Source organism: Macrotis lagotis, chromosome 1 (assembly GCF_037893015.1).
Source record: "Macrotis lagotis isolate mMagLag1 chromosome 1, bilby.v1.9.chrom.fasta, whole genome shotgun sequence".
NCBI classification, from domain to species: Eukaryota; Metazoa; Chordata; class Mammalia; order Peramelemorphia; family Peramelidae; genus Macrotis; species Macrotis lagotis.
In genome coordinates this window covers 392442798-392456445 of record NC_133658.1, presented here as the reverse complement: position 1 = coordinate 392456445, position 13648 = coordinate 392442798, and the positions used below count along the sequence as shown (strand labels likewise).

Here is a 13648-nt window from a genome sequence, read left to right as displayed (position 1 = left end):
CAAGATGCAGAATTAGATATATCAATTTGGGAGAGTTCTGTACAAGATTAATACTTGAACCTGGAAAACAATGAGCTCACAAAGGAAGAGAAGAGAGAAAAGATTCAGCCATAAACTTAATACTCCCAACCCCTGAAAAAAAATAGTGTACTTCCCTACATACCAAAGGGTCTGAAACACCACCATTGGAAATGCATAGTACACATTCTCTAGGGAAATATAAAAGATTAAACTCTTCATTTAGCAAGTTGTTGCTGAGTTCCTGGTTTTATAACAAACTCGGCTAAGCTCTGTGGGGAATTAAAAAAAAAACCTAAATTTTTAAAGAAATACACCTAATTTTCAAAATTTTTTTTATAATTAATAAGCATGTGTTCTCTCTTTCCCACCTCCTCCAAAAGAAAAAGAAATTAAAACCTTGCAACAAATAAATATAGGCAAGCAAAACAAATTCACATATTGGCTTGGTTCCAAAAATATGCATTTTGGAATTAGGAAATCCTGCATTTTTAGTCTCCATCTCTCTGTAAGGAAGTGTGAAACTTTCTTCATCATCATTGGTCTTGCCCAGTTTCATATTGCCTTTGAACCTTATAGTATGAGTAGAAACCAAATCTCTTAACTCCCACTCCAATGTTCTTATCTGTGATGATCGCTAACCTCAGTAATACTTTGGTTTGAATTAATTTCAATTTCTATCTTCAGAGTTTAGCAAACTCTGTATATAGTAAAGACTTAAATATTTATTAAATGGAATAGAACATCAGTAGCTGTAATCCTTTGCAAGTTTTAGGCCCTTTAGGCCCTGTGATTTTTAGTCACTTTTCCGTCATGCCCAATCCTTTGTGACTCCTTTTGGGGCTTTCCTTGGCAAAGTATTGGAGTGGTTTGCCATTTCCTTCTCCAACTCATTTTAAGATGAACAAACTGAGGCAAATAGGTTTATGTAACTTGGCCAGGTCACATGGCTAGTAAGTGTCTGAGGCTGTATCTGAACTCAGATATTCCAGATTCCAGGCCCCAAGTAGAAATGATGGGACTGGGAATTGAATTACCTAGAATTTTTCATCTTAAAGGGAGTTATGTAAGATCTTTAAATGTTCCATTATAGCGTATATTTAAAAGGCAAAGAGTTGTCAGTTTAATGGAAAACATACCAGAAAACAAAAGAGGAGAAAACATCAGACATCTTAATTTTGTTTTGTTTTCTTGCAAGGAAATGGGGTTAAGTGGCTTGCCCAAGGCTACACAGCTAGGTAATTATTAAGTGTCTGAGGTTGGATTTGAACTCAGGCACTCCTGACTCCAGGGCCGGTGCTCTATCCACTGCACCACCTAGCTACCACTAATATCAGACATCTTTAAGCTGCATTGTGGACACTGAATTAGCAGCAGCAGAGCAGAGCAGTATGGTAGTTATTTGCTTCTTGGAAAGGGTACTCTTTCCCCAACTCATAGGGACTAGAAGTTCTTTTGTTGCTATTTAGACAATAAAGAGACATGTCAGAGACACTTGAAGAAGACCAAGGTGGTTTCTTTTTTTTTTAATTTAATATTTACTCTCATTTTGTACAATTAATGTATTTTTTACATTAGTAAAATATTCTTGTTTAAGAGTGAATGAGATACCCCCTCCCCCCATAAATATAGACTTGCTTCAGCGATAAAGTAAAGGGGAGAGAAAAAAATTAAAATTAAAAAAAATAACAGTAATAATTATAGGTATGGCCAGGTGGAGCAATGGATGGAGCACCAGCCCTGGAGCCACGAGCACCTGAGCCCACATCTGGCCCCATACACCCAACAATCACCCAGCCATGTGATATGCAAGCCACCCGAACCCCACTGCCCTGCAAAAACCAAAAAAAAGAAAAAAAAGACCCAAATAAAATAAAATAGTAATAATAGTAGGGGTGGCTGGGTGGTAGACAGAGCATTGGCCCTTGAGCCAGGAGCACCCAGGGCCAAATCTGGCCTCAGACACCCAAAGATCACCCTGCTATGTGGCCCCAGGCAGGCCACCCAGCCCCATTTGCCCTGCACCCTCCCCCAAATAATAATAACAAAAAATGTGCTTGAGTCTTTGTTCCAACATCAACAACTCTGTCATGGGTGGATCACATTCTTTATGATAAGTCCATCACAAAAGTTACTTCCATATTTTTCCAGCATTGCCATTGCTGATTGCAACTCCCTCCTTTCTTATTTCTCCACTACCATGTACTATATTTTCTCTCTCCTTTCACTCTGACTCTGCTGTAGGGTAGTTGAGTGGTGCAGCAGACAGATCCCTGGCCCTGGGGCCAAGAGGCCCCAAGCCCCCATACCACCCCTAGGCCCAGAATCCTCCTGGGCCTGTGGCCAAGGTGGTTTCTGATCTTGGAATTTCCAGTGTTGATTCCTCTATTCATCTTAAATCCAAGTTTCACTGGGAAATCAATGTCTAGTTAATCACAATTGTCACACGAAATGATTCTCTACCCAGTTTGTGAATTGAACCTCAAGGGATGCAGGAAAGCCCTTCCCTAACAAATAGCTGCTCTGTTCCTTGGTGAAAGTGAAGTTGATAACATAGATCTAAAGATTTTTGTGGCAGTCATAGGTATCAGGAAATTGATATTTTGGATGCTTTCTGGGAGTGGCTGCCTTTGTCACACAAGAGTTTTAATATTAAAATGTGTACCATCTCTGATTGCTTAGTTTGTCCCCAGAACATCCAAATACTATTGCCAACCATGATCACTCTAAACCAGGTTCAACACTTTACACAAGATGAGTACTTCCTCCCCTTTTTAGCTCCTTTGCATATATTGAAATCCTTTATTAGAATATAAGCTCCTTGAAGGTAGGAACATCCTTACTTTTGGAGAGTATTTACATTCCCAGTTTAGCACAGTGTTCTTTACCTAGTAAATCCATGATCAATATTTTATTCATAGGGACGGCTAAGTGGTGCAGTGGATAAAGCACCGGCCCTGGAGTCAGGAGTACCTGGGTTCAAATACAGTCTCAGACACTTAATAATTACCTAGCTGTGTGGCCTTGGGCAAGCCACTTAACTCCATTTGCCTTGCAAAAACCTAATATATATATATATATATATACACATATATATATATTTTATTCATTTATCTAGTCCTTTCGAGTCAAGAGAAGTGGAGGAGGAGATAAAGATCTTGTAGGCACAGGAACATGAGGGATTTTTGTTTGTTTGTTTAATTTTGATTTTTGGGAATTTAATAACATGTTACAAGGAACCTAAACAGAACCTAAGATGTTGGAAGCACCATCTGTCAAAGAACTTAAGCTGACAACTATGAACTTGGATCACCACCTGGTGGTGAATGAAGAGACTACACTCTGAGCAGCTCTATTGCAGCCCCTACCCTCAGGAGGCACATGGCTTTTGACTGCCCTTTCCTGCCTGCCTAGAAAGCTCTAGTGGCAATGTAGAGTAAGTGCTCCAGTAAAGAGAATGATTGCTGTTGCCACAGAAGTTAGTTCTCAGAAAACAGAAATGTTGAAGAGGGAGGAAAGAGGAATAAATAAAGTTAAGATTGTCTAGTAATGGTTAGGTTATGGGAAAATAGGCACTCTAATAAATTTTTGGTGGTATTCCTAAATTGTCCAAACATTTTTGGATAGTAATATAGCATTACAGTAAGAATAAAAAAATTGATCATATTCTGATATAGTAATTCCATTATATACTAAAAAAAATACTCTATTTCATGTTAACATCATTTCTATTCCTTAAAAGTATATACTGTAGAGGTGGTATAGTGGATAGAGCACCTGTGCTGGAGTCAGGTCCTCCTGAATTCAAAGTTGACCTCAGACACTTAATAATTGCCTATGTGTTGGGGGCAGCTAGGTGGTGCAGTGGATAGAGCACTGGCCCTGGAGTCAGGAGTACCTGAGTTACCTAACTGTGTGGCCTTGGGCAAGCCACTTAACCCTATTACCTTGCAAAAACTAAAAAAAAAATTGTTGTGACCCTGGACAAGTCACTCACCCCATTGCCTTAAATAATTTTTTAAAAGTATATACTGCGTAGTTTTCACTAATTTTCCCTCTCTTTCCAAGTCTGAGCCCATAGTTAACCATAACCAGTTCAATATTAGTTTCCTATTCTTGCAATGGCTATTTTTCAGGCCTAGAATATACTCTGTCCTCACCTCTGCCTCTTAGAAGAGACTCACTTTCTTCATTATTAAGCTAAAACACTTCTTTCAACACAAAATTTTAGCTGACACTCCCAACTGTTAGTGATATATACATCTTTATATATGTATGTGTGTGTGTATACATGTGTAAGATATGCATGCATATATATATATATTTATAGAGAGAGAGACATACATAGAGAGGGAGAGAGAGGAGAGAGAGAGATTCCTCATCCCAATAGAATGTAATCTCATAGATAGTAGTAATGGTTTTCGTTTTTTACTTTAAATAGATACTTGCTGATTTTTACTCACTCTCCCTATGGCTATTTATGTCTTACCATACCCCAGTCCTGAATTATTCCAACCATTTTCTCAGTTCCTGCTCACAGGAGGAAGTCATGCCAAATAGAAATTTATATGATCAAATCTCAATTGCAGCAAGGCATTCCTTTTGTTTCTCCCTAATTTATTTCATTTCCCACAGCAGCTGTTCCAAACCTTCTGCTCTTTTCTCAAACTTCTCATATTGACATCCCCAAACTCTCTCACCAAAGGACCTTCCCTCATCTTTTTTCAGAGGAAACAGAAGCTAATCGTTCTCAATAAATTCCTTCTCCCCTTCAACTTATCTCAAAAGCCCTTGGCAACTACCATTCTCACCTCATTTATTCCACTCTCACTTCCAATTCATATATAGGCAACTTCCAAAGGGGCCTGAGCCTCCTACTCAGGAATCTCCACTGATTTCTTATTTCCTCTAAGATCAAATATAAACCCATTAGGCATTTACGATCACTTCTCAGTTTGTCTATCTGCCTTTTCAAACGTAAACATTATTTCTCTTCATATATTCTATGATCCCATCAAATGATCTTGATGTTCCCTACTTCATCTCCTATTCCATGCTCTGGAAGAGTTGTCTCTTATGCTTAAGATGTACTTCATCATTTTTATATCTTGGGCGATAGAGTTCTACAAATGTAATTATTGGCTCTTAAAGGTATAATCAGTTTTGTAATTTTTTTTTTTTTGGTTTTTGCAAGGCAAATAGGGTTAAGTGGTTTGCCCAAGAAGGCCACACAGCTAGGTAATTATTAAGTGTCTGAGGCCGGATTTGAACTCGGGTACTCTTGACTCCAGCGCTGGTGCTCTATCCACTGCACCACCTACCTGACCCCAGTTTTGTAATTCTTATTGAATTTTGCCTTCTCTTCATGTTTGCACATTATAATTCTATTAAAAATGTGATTGAGTACCAGTTGTCCCACAGCCCAGCCAACAATGGACAGTATTTATAAAGTAATTCTGGTTGGCATCATTTTTATTGCTGTTGTCCCTGTTAGAAATTTCCTGACAAATTTTTAGTATTGGCTTAATATAGAAATTTACATGGCAACAAAAGCTGCTTCAGATAAATGTTAGCACAATCACTAAAAATTTCTGTTCTTTATAATTAAGTACTAATAAGCAATAAATTAAATAAAACACCATCCCTGACTTCAGAGGGTTACAGTCTAGTAGGGTGCTAAATCATTAATAATACAAAATTTCAATCAACAAAGCATTTTAAAAATAAATCTTTTTAATATATTTTGTTTTTTGCATTGCTTAAATTTTCTCCTATGGCTGTTCTCTCATTTCCCCCAGGAAAACCATCCCAAATAACTCAGAATATTTTTAAAAGAAAAAAGGTGGGAAAAAATTAGCAAAACTGATCAATATATCAAAAAAACTTCTTAAAATATTTTAAATGTTCTACACCTGTATAGCTCCTACCTCCACAGAAGATCACATGACGGCCTTTTCTCATATCTCTTCTTTAGGGTCACACTTTCAACAAGCCTTTACTAAGTGCTTACTTTGGGGAAAGTAATGGACTATACACTGGGGGCAACAAGAAATGGTCAATCTCTTTATCCTCAAGGAATTTGCATTTTAATAAGACCCATATATATAAACAAGTGTATAGAAGAAGCACATATCATATACAGTTAGCAAAGCAATTGACACAAGTTCTCTTACTTAATCCACACAATACTGCATTGTAGGTATGCTTATCATCCCCATTTTACAGAAACTGAGGCTGAGAAGCTGTGGGGTCACATGGTGTCAGAGACAGAATTTGAACACAAGTTCAGTATTCTATCTATCCACTGCCCCACCTTACCATATCAATATGCAGAATAAATAAAAAGTAACCAAAGAAGGAAAGGCACTAACTGCTGGGATCTCCAAGAAACTCCTCCAGGTGATTTTTGAGCTGAGTCTCGAAGAAAACAAGGGAAACTGGTGGCAAAGAGGGAGAGAAATCTAGGTATAGAGACCACCAGTGAAAAAGGAGAGATGAAAGATACATTCATAGAAGGGGAAAGAGTAGAGGAGGTAAAGGAAGTAGAGCAGCTGGATGATAATGTGGGATTGTGCTTGAGAGGTGGCAAAGAAATTAGAAGTATGAGACAGATTAGAGGGATTTGTTAAAAGTTGAAACCAACTGAAGCTGGTGACGGATTGGATGAGAGGGAGGGGAGAAAAAAAAAGCTTGGAAAGCTACCTACTGCCATCCAAGGCAAACAATCTCACTTTGGAACAATTTTCTTAAGAATTTATTCTGACATCGTTGAAATTTGTCTCTTTACAAATGGAACAATTCTAACAATTTCATAAGGTAGGTGTCACTCTTATCCTCACTTTACAGATACGAAAGGTATGGGTGTGTTGGTCTGTCTGTTTTAAGGTCCTTTCAGATGGCATTATTTCCCAGTCTGCCCAACTTTGACATACTTTAAAATTTAAATATTGTACAGGTCCCCAAACCTTTTTATATAAAAATGAGGCTCCTCTTGATTTGTCTCCCTCCCATATCACCACTCCAGACCCTAGGATTCAGTGACTTCAGTCTTGTCCTAATCCTATTATCTGAGCTGTGTGCTCTGCACACAGTGGCATGAAAAAATGTACTAAAGGTGAGATTGATTCCCAAGACCTATTGTCAAGTTATTTGCTGGCTTTCACCCTTACGTGGGCAGCACTCAAATAAGACTATCCTAAACACCAATGGAGTAAGATAATGGTTGGGCATTCTTCTTTTCTGGGTACATAGTACTTGATCTCAGATTTCAATCCTCATTCTACTTTACCTAGACCAAATGAAAAGTCAGTGTGGAAGCCCAGTCTGGCCCTGACCTTACAGATGGTGACCAAAGTAATTTCAGCTACCTTATTCTCCTGAGCCATTCTCTTCCTACCCACTCTTTCTGAACTGACATCCTCTGACCCCAACCCTGGACCAGTCCTCCCTTCCCAGGCCATCTGGGATTTGGTCACAGGTGCTGGAGACTCTCCACCTTCTCTAAATTTGGAACTAAAGGAGTTGGAATAAGATAATGGAAGAGAAGTTTGTATTTTTGCTGTTTTTGTATTGTAATATACATGAGTTTTTATTGAATTTCAACAACTTTGTGGGAAATAATGTGGATGCCTTTTACCTTCCAAATTCTACTTGTATGCAATACTGGAATCCATAATAAAAAATGTTTTGTTAGTATTGGAAAAAAATCTGAAAGTTAATATGTTGCAGAAAACTTCTAGCTTCTTAATTTTGTTTACTTTATCACAGTATGTATGATACAGAAATGTATCAGGCACTCAGGAGCTGACATTGCCATTTACAAATTCTTCCTTTTCTTCCTGGGTGCCGCTACTTTGTAGTTTTACTTTAAGAAGCAAGAAGAGATAAAATTTTCATTCTAACAAAAAAGTGGAAAATAAAAATTAGTTAAAATCATATTTCTAAATTACTTGTCATCCCAGTCATTCATAAACACACACCTGAACTTCAGTACTCATTATCGCATGAATGGATTTTTCAGAGGTTTTATATTCACATTGATTTCTCTATATAAAGTAATAACATGATGGCTACTTCTAGGTTCACAGAGATAACAGAACTAAAAATTCCCTCAAGTCATGAATTTGACACACACACAAGATCAAGAAGGGGAAAAAAAGGGATCTGAGTAAATTCACTCAAGTTTTTATTCTTAGGAAAGTTATTTCAAATTATGGAGTTTTAAAATAAATAATTGCTTCATGATACTTTACTGATTAGATTCTTATGAATACAAACTACAAATAACTTGAAAAAGCTCCACTCAAATTATTATTAAACTCACTTTCAAATTATTTAAATGTTAATTACAAAATCTAACATGCTATGGGGCATTTTTCTGGAGTTCAAAATATAATCTCATTTGTGCATGGCCAACAAAGATAAACTAAAGGTAAAAGAAAGTTAAGAAAACTGTTTGCAACCAACTTAGATGTTCTTAATTCTCTTCAGAAAAGTGCCAACTGTACTTCTATTTTTAAAAAGAAATCTGAGGATTCAGCTTAAGCCATTAAAATAACATTTTGCCTGTTTTTGTTTGCCTGTAGTTAAGAACTTGAATTTTGGGGAAAACAATTCCACCTTTTAAATGCATGATCAGGAAAATTTATACTTCTAAACATTTCAAGAGTATCAAGCAAGACAATGTCATACAATTTTTGGCTACATGACCCACCCTATTCCCCCAAAAGTTTGTACAAGTTTTTAAAGATTTCATGGTCTTTCATTCATTTCATCAATTAAGATACACAAAGCTGCATCTTTCTCTATAATCTGGTCTCTTCTGTGACTAGAATTCTCTCGCTGTTCACTTTGTCCAATACAACTTTTGCTGTCATCAGTGTCCATTGGTTCAGTTTTTAACCTCATTCCTCCTTCTGTATGGGGCAAATCATCAGGTAAAGAAGCCAGGCAATTCTGGATCATTTCAATAACTCTTTCCAAGTGTTTTTGAAATCTTTCAGCTGTTTCAAGGCGCTGTCTTTTCTGTACCTCCATCATCACTCTGAGTGTCTCCCTTGCTTGATGGGGTCGGTATTCATTTATAAGATGATGCACATGAACAAAAAGCAGCTTTAGATCTTCCAGTTTTTCCTCTCTCTTTATACTTCCAGGACTCCTAATCAAGATATCTAGAAGATCTAAAAAGTTTATAAGGATAGACATATTGAGTTTTCTTAGTTCTTTTTTATGATCAAATTGCATAGGATGAAGTCGTTCAATGCCTTGACTTTCCAAAGGGCGGATGATAAGGTCATCACACTGGAACTGATTGCCAAACATCATATAACTGTCCTTTATTGGAGGTGGGGGCTTAGGAGCTAGACCTTTCCGGATATTTTCATCTGTATATTCCTTGATGTATTGCATCGGTGGTGGGGGGAGTGCACTCACTTGCTGAGGTTCACCCATTCTGAAAGATTCAAATGCCTACAAATACATAAACAAAGATTAGATCAGACCTACATAATACTTACTGTTTTTAAACAGAGAACAAACTGTGACATTTAAAAATATCAATTCAAATAATTTCTTTTGGCACTTTTTGGAAATATGGGTACCAGAGGAAAGAGAATCTCTTTGGTCACTAGATTTTCCTCGTAACACAAAGGGGAAGGAGTGATTGAAAAAGCTGGGGCTTTCTTCCGGGATTCCTTTTTTAACCAATCATTCATCACTGGCTCAACACTCCTGGGCCAATTTTTTTTTTAAACTTAGCTACTTAGTGTCTAACAGCCCATTAAAACAAGGTAATGTCAAGGAGGGATTCGATTTGAAGCAGAATGAGAAGCAAATTTTATCAACAACGACACAATAATCTTCTTAATTTTCCCAAAGGATTCCTTAACCAAAATACTCCAAGGTCACAATAGAAGCTATTATTTTATATTAAGGAGTTAAGAATCTCAATTAGGATTTATGCATTAAACACAAATTGAGCCATTTATTCTGAACAAGAAAGACATTCTCCAATATGCCTTTATTAGTACCTATTCTATGCCAAGTGCTAGGGACAAAAAAAACCCTCAAAGGGTTTATTTACAGTAAAATATGATCAACAAGAGATAGCTAAGAAGAGAGTAGAAGGTACTATCGGTAGCAGATACCAGAAAAGGTTTCATGTAGATGATGAAGAAGCAAACTCTGAAGAAAACTAGGGATTCTAAATGGCAGTGAGAAGGGAGTAAATTCCAGGTATGAAGGCACACAATGGCAGAGACCGGATGGAATACAAAGCAAGTCAGTTTGGTTGGACCATAAAATGTGTTAAGAGAGGTAATGAGTTTGGAAAGAAAGGTTGGAACTAGATTGCAAAGAGGTTTAAATTCCAAAGAGAGAAGCTTGTATATAATCCTAGGGACAAGAGGGAGTCAACTGAAGCTTTAGCAGGGGAGTGATACAACCTCTGCTGTAGGAATGGCAGCTGTGTGGAGAATGAATTACAAAGGGGGATTATATTTGAGGTAGGAAAAGTAATTAGGAAGCTACTGTTATCACTGAGTTAAGAGAGAATGAACAGCTGCTAAACCAGAGGGATGAATCTGAGAAATATGGAAAAGAGGGGAAAAAAAGCAAAACAAAACAACTGACTAGATGAGAAGAAGCAATTAAGAATCATAGAATCATGCAGCTAGAGCCATAAAAGAGATCAGAGGTCATCCAGACCAACACTCTCATTTTATACATAAAATAAACCCAAGAAAGTGAAGTGATTTATCCAAAAGCATACAGAGGCAATGAAGCTTTGAAGATAACTTAGGAGACTGTGAATTTGGATGACCAAAAGGCTGGTTTTCAACAAAAACAAGGAAGGAAATTAAGTTTGGGAAAAAAATAATTCTGTTTTGTTTATGTTTAGTTTGAGGTGCCTATGAAATATCCATGTCAGAAATGTCTGATAAACCAGCTGGTATTTCTAGACTAGAAAATTTAAGTTCCCTGTTAGTTGATAGTTTTCATTTTTCTTTTTGTCTTTGTATCATTCTAGCACCTGGTGACTAGTTCAATGCCTTGAACATAAAAGGCTCTTCCTGGCCACTTGTCACATATATTATATTGGGATTTCCTTTTTAGAAATGGGTTGAACTAGATGTCCCCTGAGGTTCCCTCCAGAGCTGAAATTTATTTGAATCAAAATCCTAGTAGTTGAAAAGGAAATAATGAAAGTTATGAAAAGAAGAAACAATCACCTTTTGGGTTTTTTTTTTAAGAATGAGGGAAGGGGCAGCTAGATGGCACAGTAGATAGAGCACCAGCCCCTGAGTTCAAATCTAGCCTCAGACACTTAATAATTGTCTAGCTGTGTAGCCTTGGGCAAGTCACAACCTCATTGCCTAAAAAAAAAAAATAATGAGAGAAAGGGGAGAAGGTGGCTTTGAATGAGGGTACAGAGGATAACATAATGCTGGCTAGTGCTGGTTCAACTTATGTAAAACTGATGAAGAGAGGTAGTGGACTCACTATCATAATAAATAAATTCATAGTCCTGGACTGCCACTCACTATTTGTGTGATCTTGGCCAAAATTTTCACTCACCACCACTCCTTAGTATTACAATATGATGGCCTGAAGCAAAGCACCCTCAACTAGTATAGCAAACTTCCTCATTGTTTCAAAAAATAACATACTAATCCTTGTTTCCCTCACCTGGAATTCCCTGTCTCCTTTTCAGATAATCAAATAAACCCTATCTAGAGTCCTTCCTCTAAGCTACATGAAAGGGCATAGTAGTAAAACCACTAACTTGAAATTAAAAAACAAAATTTCTAGGCTCTAACCTTGGAAAAGTTGCTTTAAATATCACCAAGCTAAGTTTCATTTATAAAATAAGAACTTTCCTGTCAAGGGAATGGAATAGTTTTCATATCCTATAACCATTTTTTTTCCAAAGTCAGTCTAAGATGCATACTACCTCTTAGTATCCCTGGTTTATGTCAAAACTGTTTAAAACAACCTCCATCAGAGGTGACTAGAGCACCGGCCCTGTAGTCAGGAATACCTGAGTTCAAATCTGCCTCGCAAAAACAAAACAAAAAAAAAAAAACACTTCCATCTAGTTCCTTCCAGGTGCTAGTGCATCTATTATGTCTTTTTTTTTTTTTTTTTTTTTTTTTTTAGTTTTTGCGAGGCAAATGGGGTTAAGTGGCTTGCCCAGGGCCACACAGCTAGGAAATTATTAAGTGTCTCTATGAGACCGGATTTGAACCCAGGTACTCCTGACTCCAAGGCCGGTGCTTTATCCACTAGGCCACCTAGGCGCCCCCATCCATTATATCTTGAACTAGTTAAATGTAAGTTTGTGGGATAGGACTTTTGTTTTCCTCTGAATTCCCAGTATCTAACACATAGTTCTCATGTAATAAAGCGCTAGTAAATTCGTTTAAAAGTCACTAGCTGTGTTATTTATTTATTTAAATTTGTTTTAGGTTTTTTGCAAATAGGGTTCCGTGGCTTGCCCAAGGCCACACAGATGGGTAATTATTAAGTGTCTGAGGCCGCATTTTTTAACTCAGGTGCTCCTCACTCCAGGGCCAGCGTGCCACCTAGCCGCCCATTTTGGGGTTATTTTTAAAACAAATGATATCACTGACATCAATGAACCAGGAGCAACACACTTTTGACTCTTACGTGGCCATCTCTAAAATCTCCCACCACTGAGTTTCATCCAGTTTTAACGAATCGGCTGAAAAAGCCACCGGACATGTAATAAGCCGGACCCCTGTGCATGGGGATGCACAGAAAATTTAAAAAATAAAAACAGGAGTCCCGCCGCCGCCCCCCCCCCCCAGGAGCAGGCTGTCTGGGGGGAAAACACGCCAATCTCTGAACGAGTTGGGGGAGGCGCTGGCATTCAAAGGGGTGGGGGCGGCGTCTGGTAAGAGGTGGGTCCGAGATGGGCGGGAGAGGCCCGAGGTCCCGCGAGCTGCGAGTCTCAGTTTCCTCGGGGGGCCCCGGGGATCACGCCTCCCGCACCCCGAGACCCGCGGGGTGCTCCAGCGCCCCCGCGGGCAGGGGGCGGCGGAGGGGCCACACCCCTTCCCCCCGGCGGGTCGGGAAACATAGGCGAGAAATCCCCCGACAGAACCAAAAATCCGCCCCGAGAGCCTCCATCCCCCAACTGAAATCCATACTCACCTCCCACCACACCAAGCGGGCTCGAGCGTCGCGGGTAAACCGCGTCTATAGCCGGCGACTTCCGGCCGCCTTAGCCAGGAAGAAGCGCTCCAACCTCCCCCCCCCCCGATTGGCCGCTGGAGCCGCCCGTCAAAGCGCTAACCCGCCCCCACAGACCGCCGCGCTTCTGCGCATGCGCTCGCGCTGCCTTTTGCAGGGCGTTGGGGGAATTTTTTTCTGAGGAGGCAAAAAAAAAAAGGGAGGAGTCGGAAGTGCCGGCGGCTGCCGCTGTCAGTATTTAAAAAAAAAAAAGGAAGAAAACTAGGGAAAATAATAGTTTAATACCGACATCCCGGTGATTGGCCATTTAGCTCCAGCCTGGCATTCCCCGGAGCCTGCGGCCGGTATGGATGAGTAAACAAGGAAGGTTCGCACGTGGGGTGGCAGGGGCACTTAGACCCGAGCCTTTGGGACCCCG

General features: G+C 39.0%; 1 protein-coding gene across 1 annotated transcript; it reads right to left on the bottom strand.

The window, feature by feature from the left end:
* Positions 1 to 5788: 5788 nt before the first annotated feature.
* Positions 5789 to 13261, bottom strand: MED7 (mediator complex subunit 7). Its single transcript, XM_074212529.1, has 2 exons — positions 13192 to 13261; positions 5789 to 9486 (listed from the first exon to the last, which is right to left on the bottom strand). Exon 2 carries the CDS (start codon positions 9466 to 9468, stop codon positions 8770 to 8772), a length of 699 nt encoding a protein of 232 aa, XP_074068630.1. The 5' UTR covers positions 9469 to 9486; positions 13192 to 13261; the 3' UTR covers positions 5789 to 8769.
* Between the last annotated feature and the right edge of the window lie 387 nt (positions 13262 to 13648).

What these genes read in the sequence shown, in the direction of transcription:
- MED7 (XM_074212529.1), bottom strand. Translation starts at nt 9,468, where the DNA reads ATGGGTGAACCTCAGCAAGTGAGTGCACTCCCCCCACCACCGATGCAA.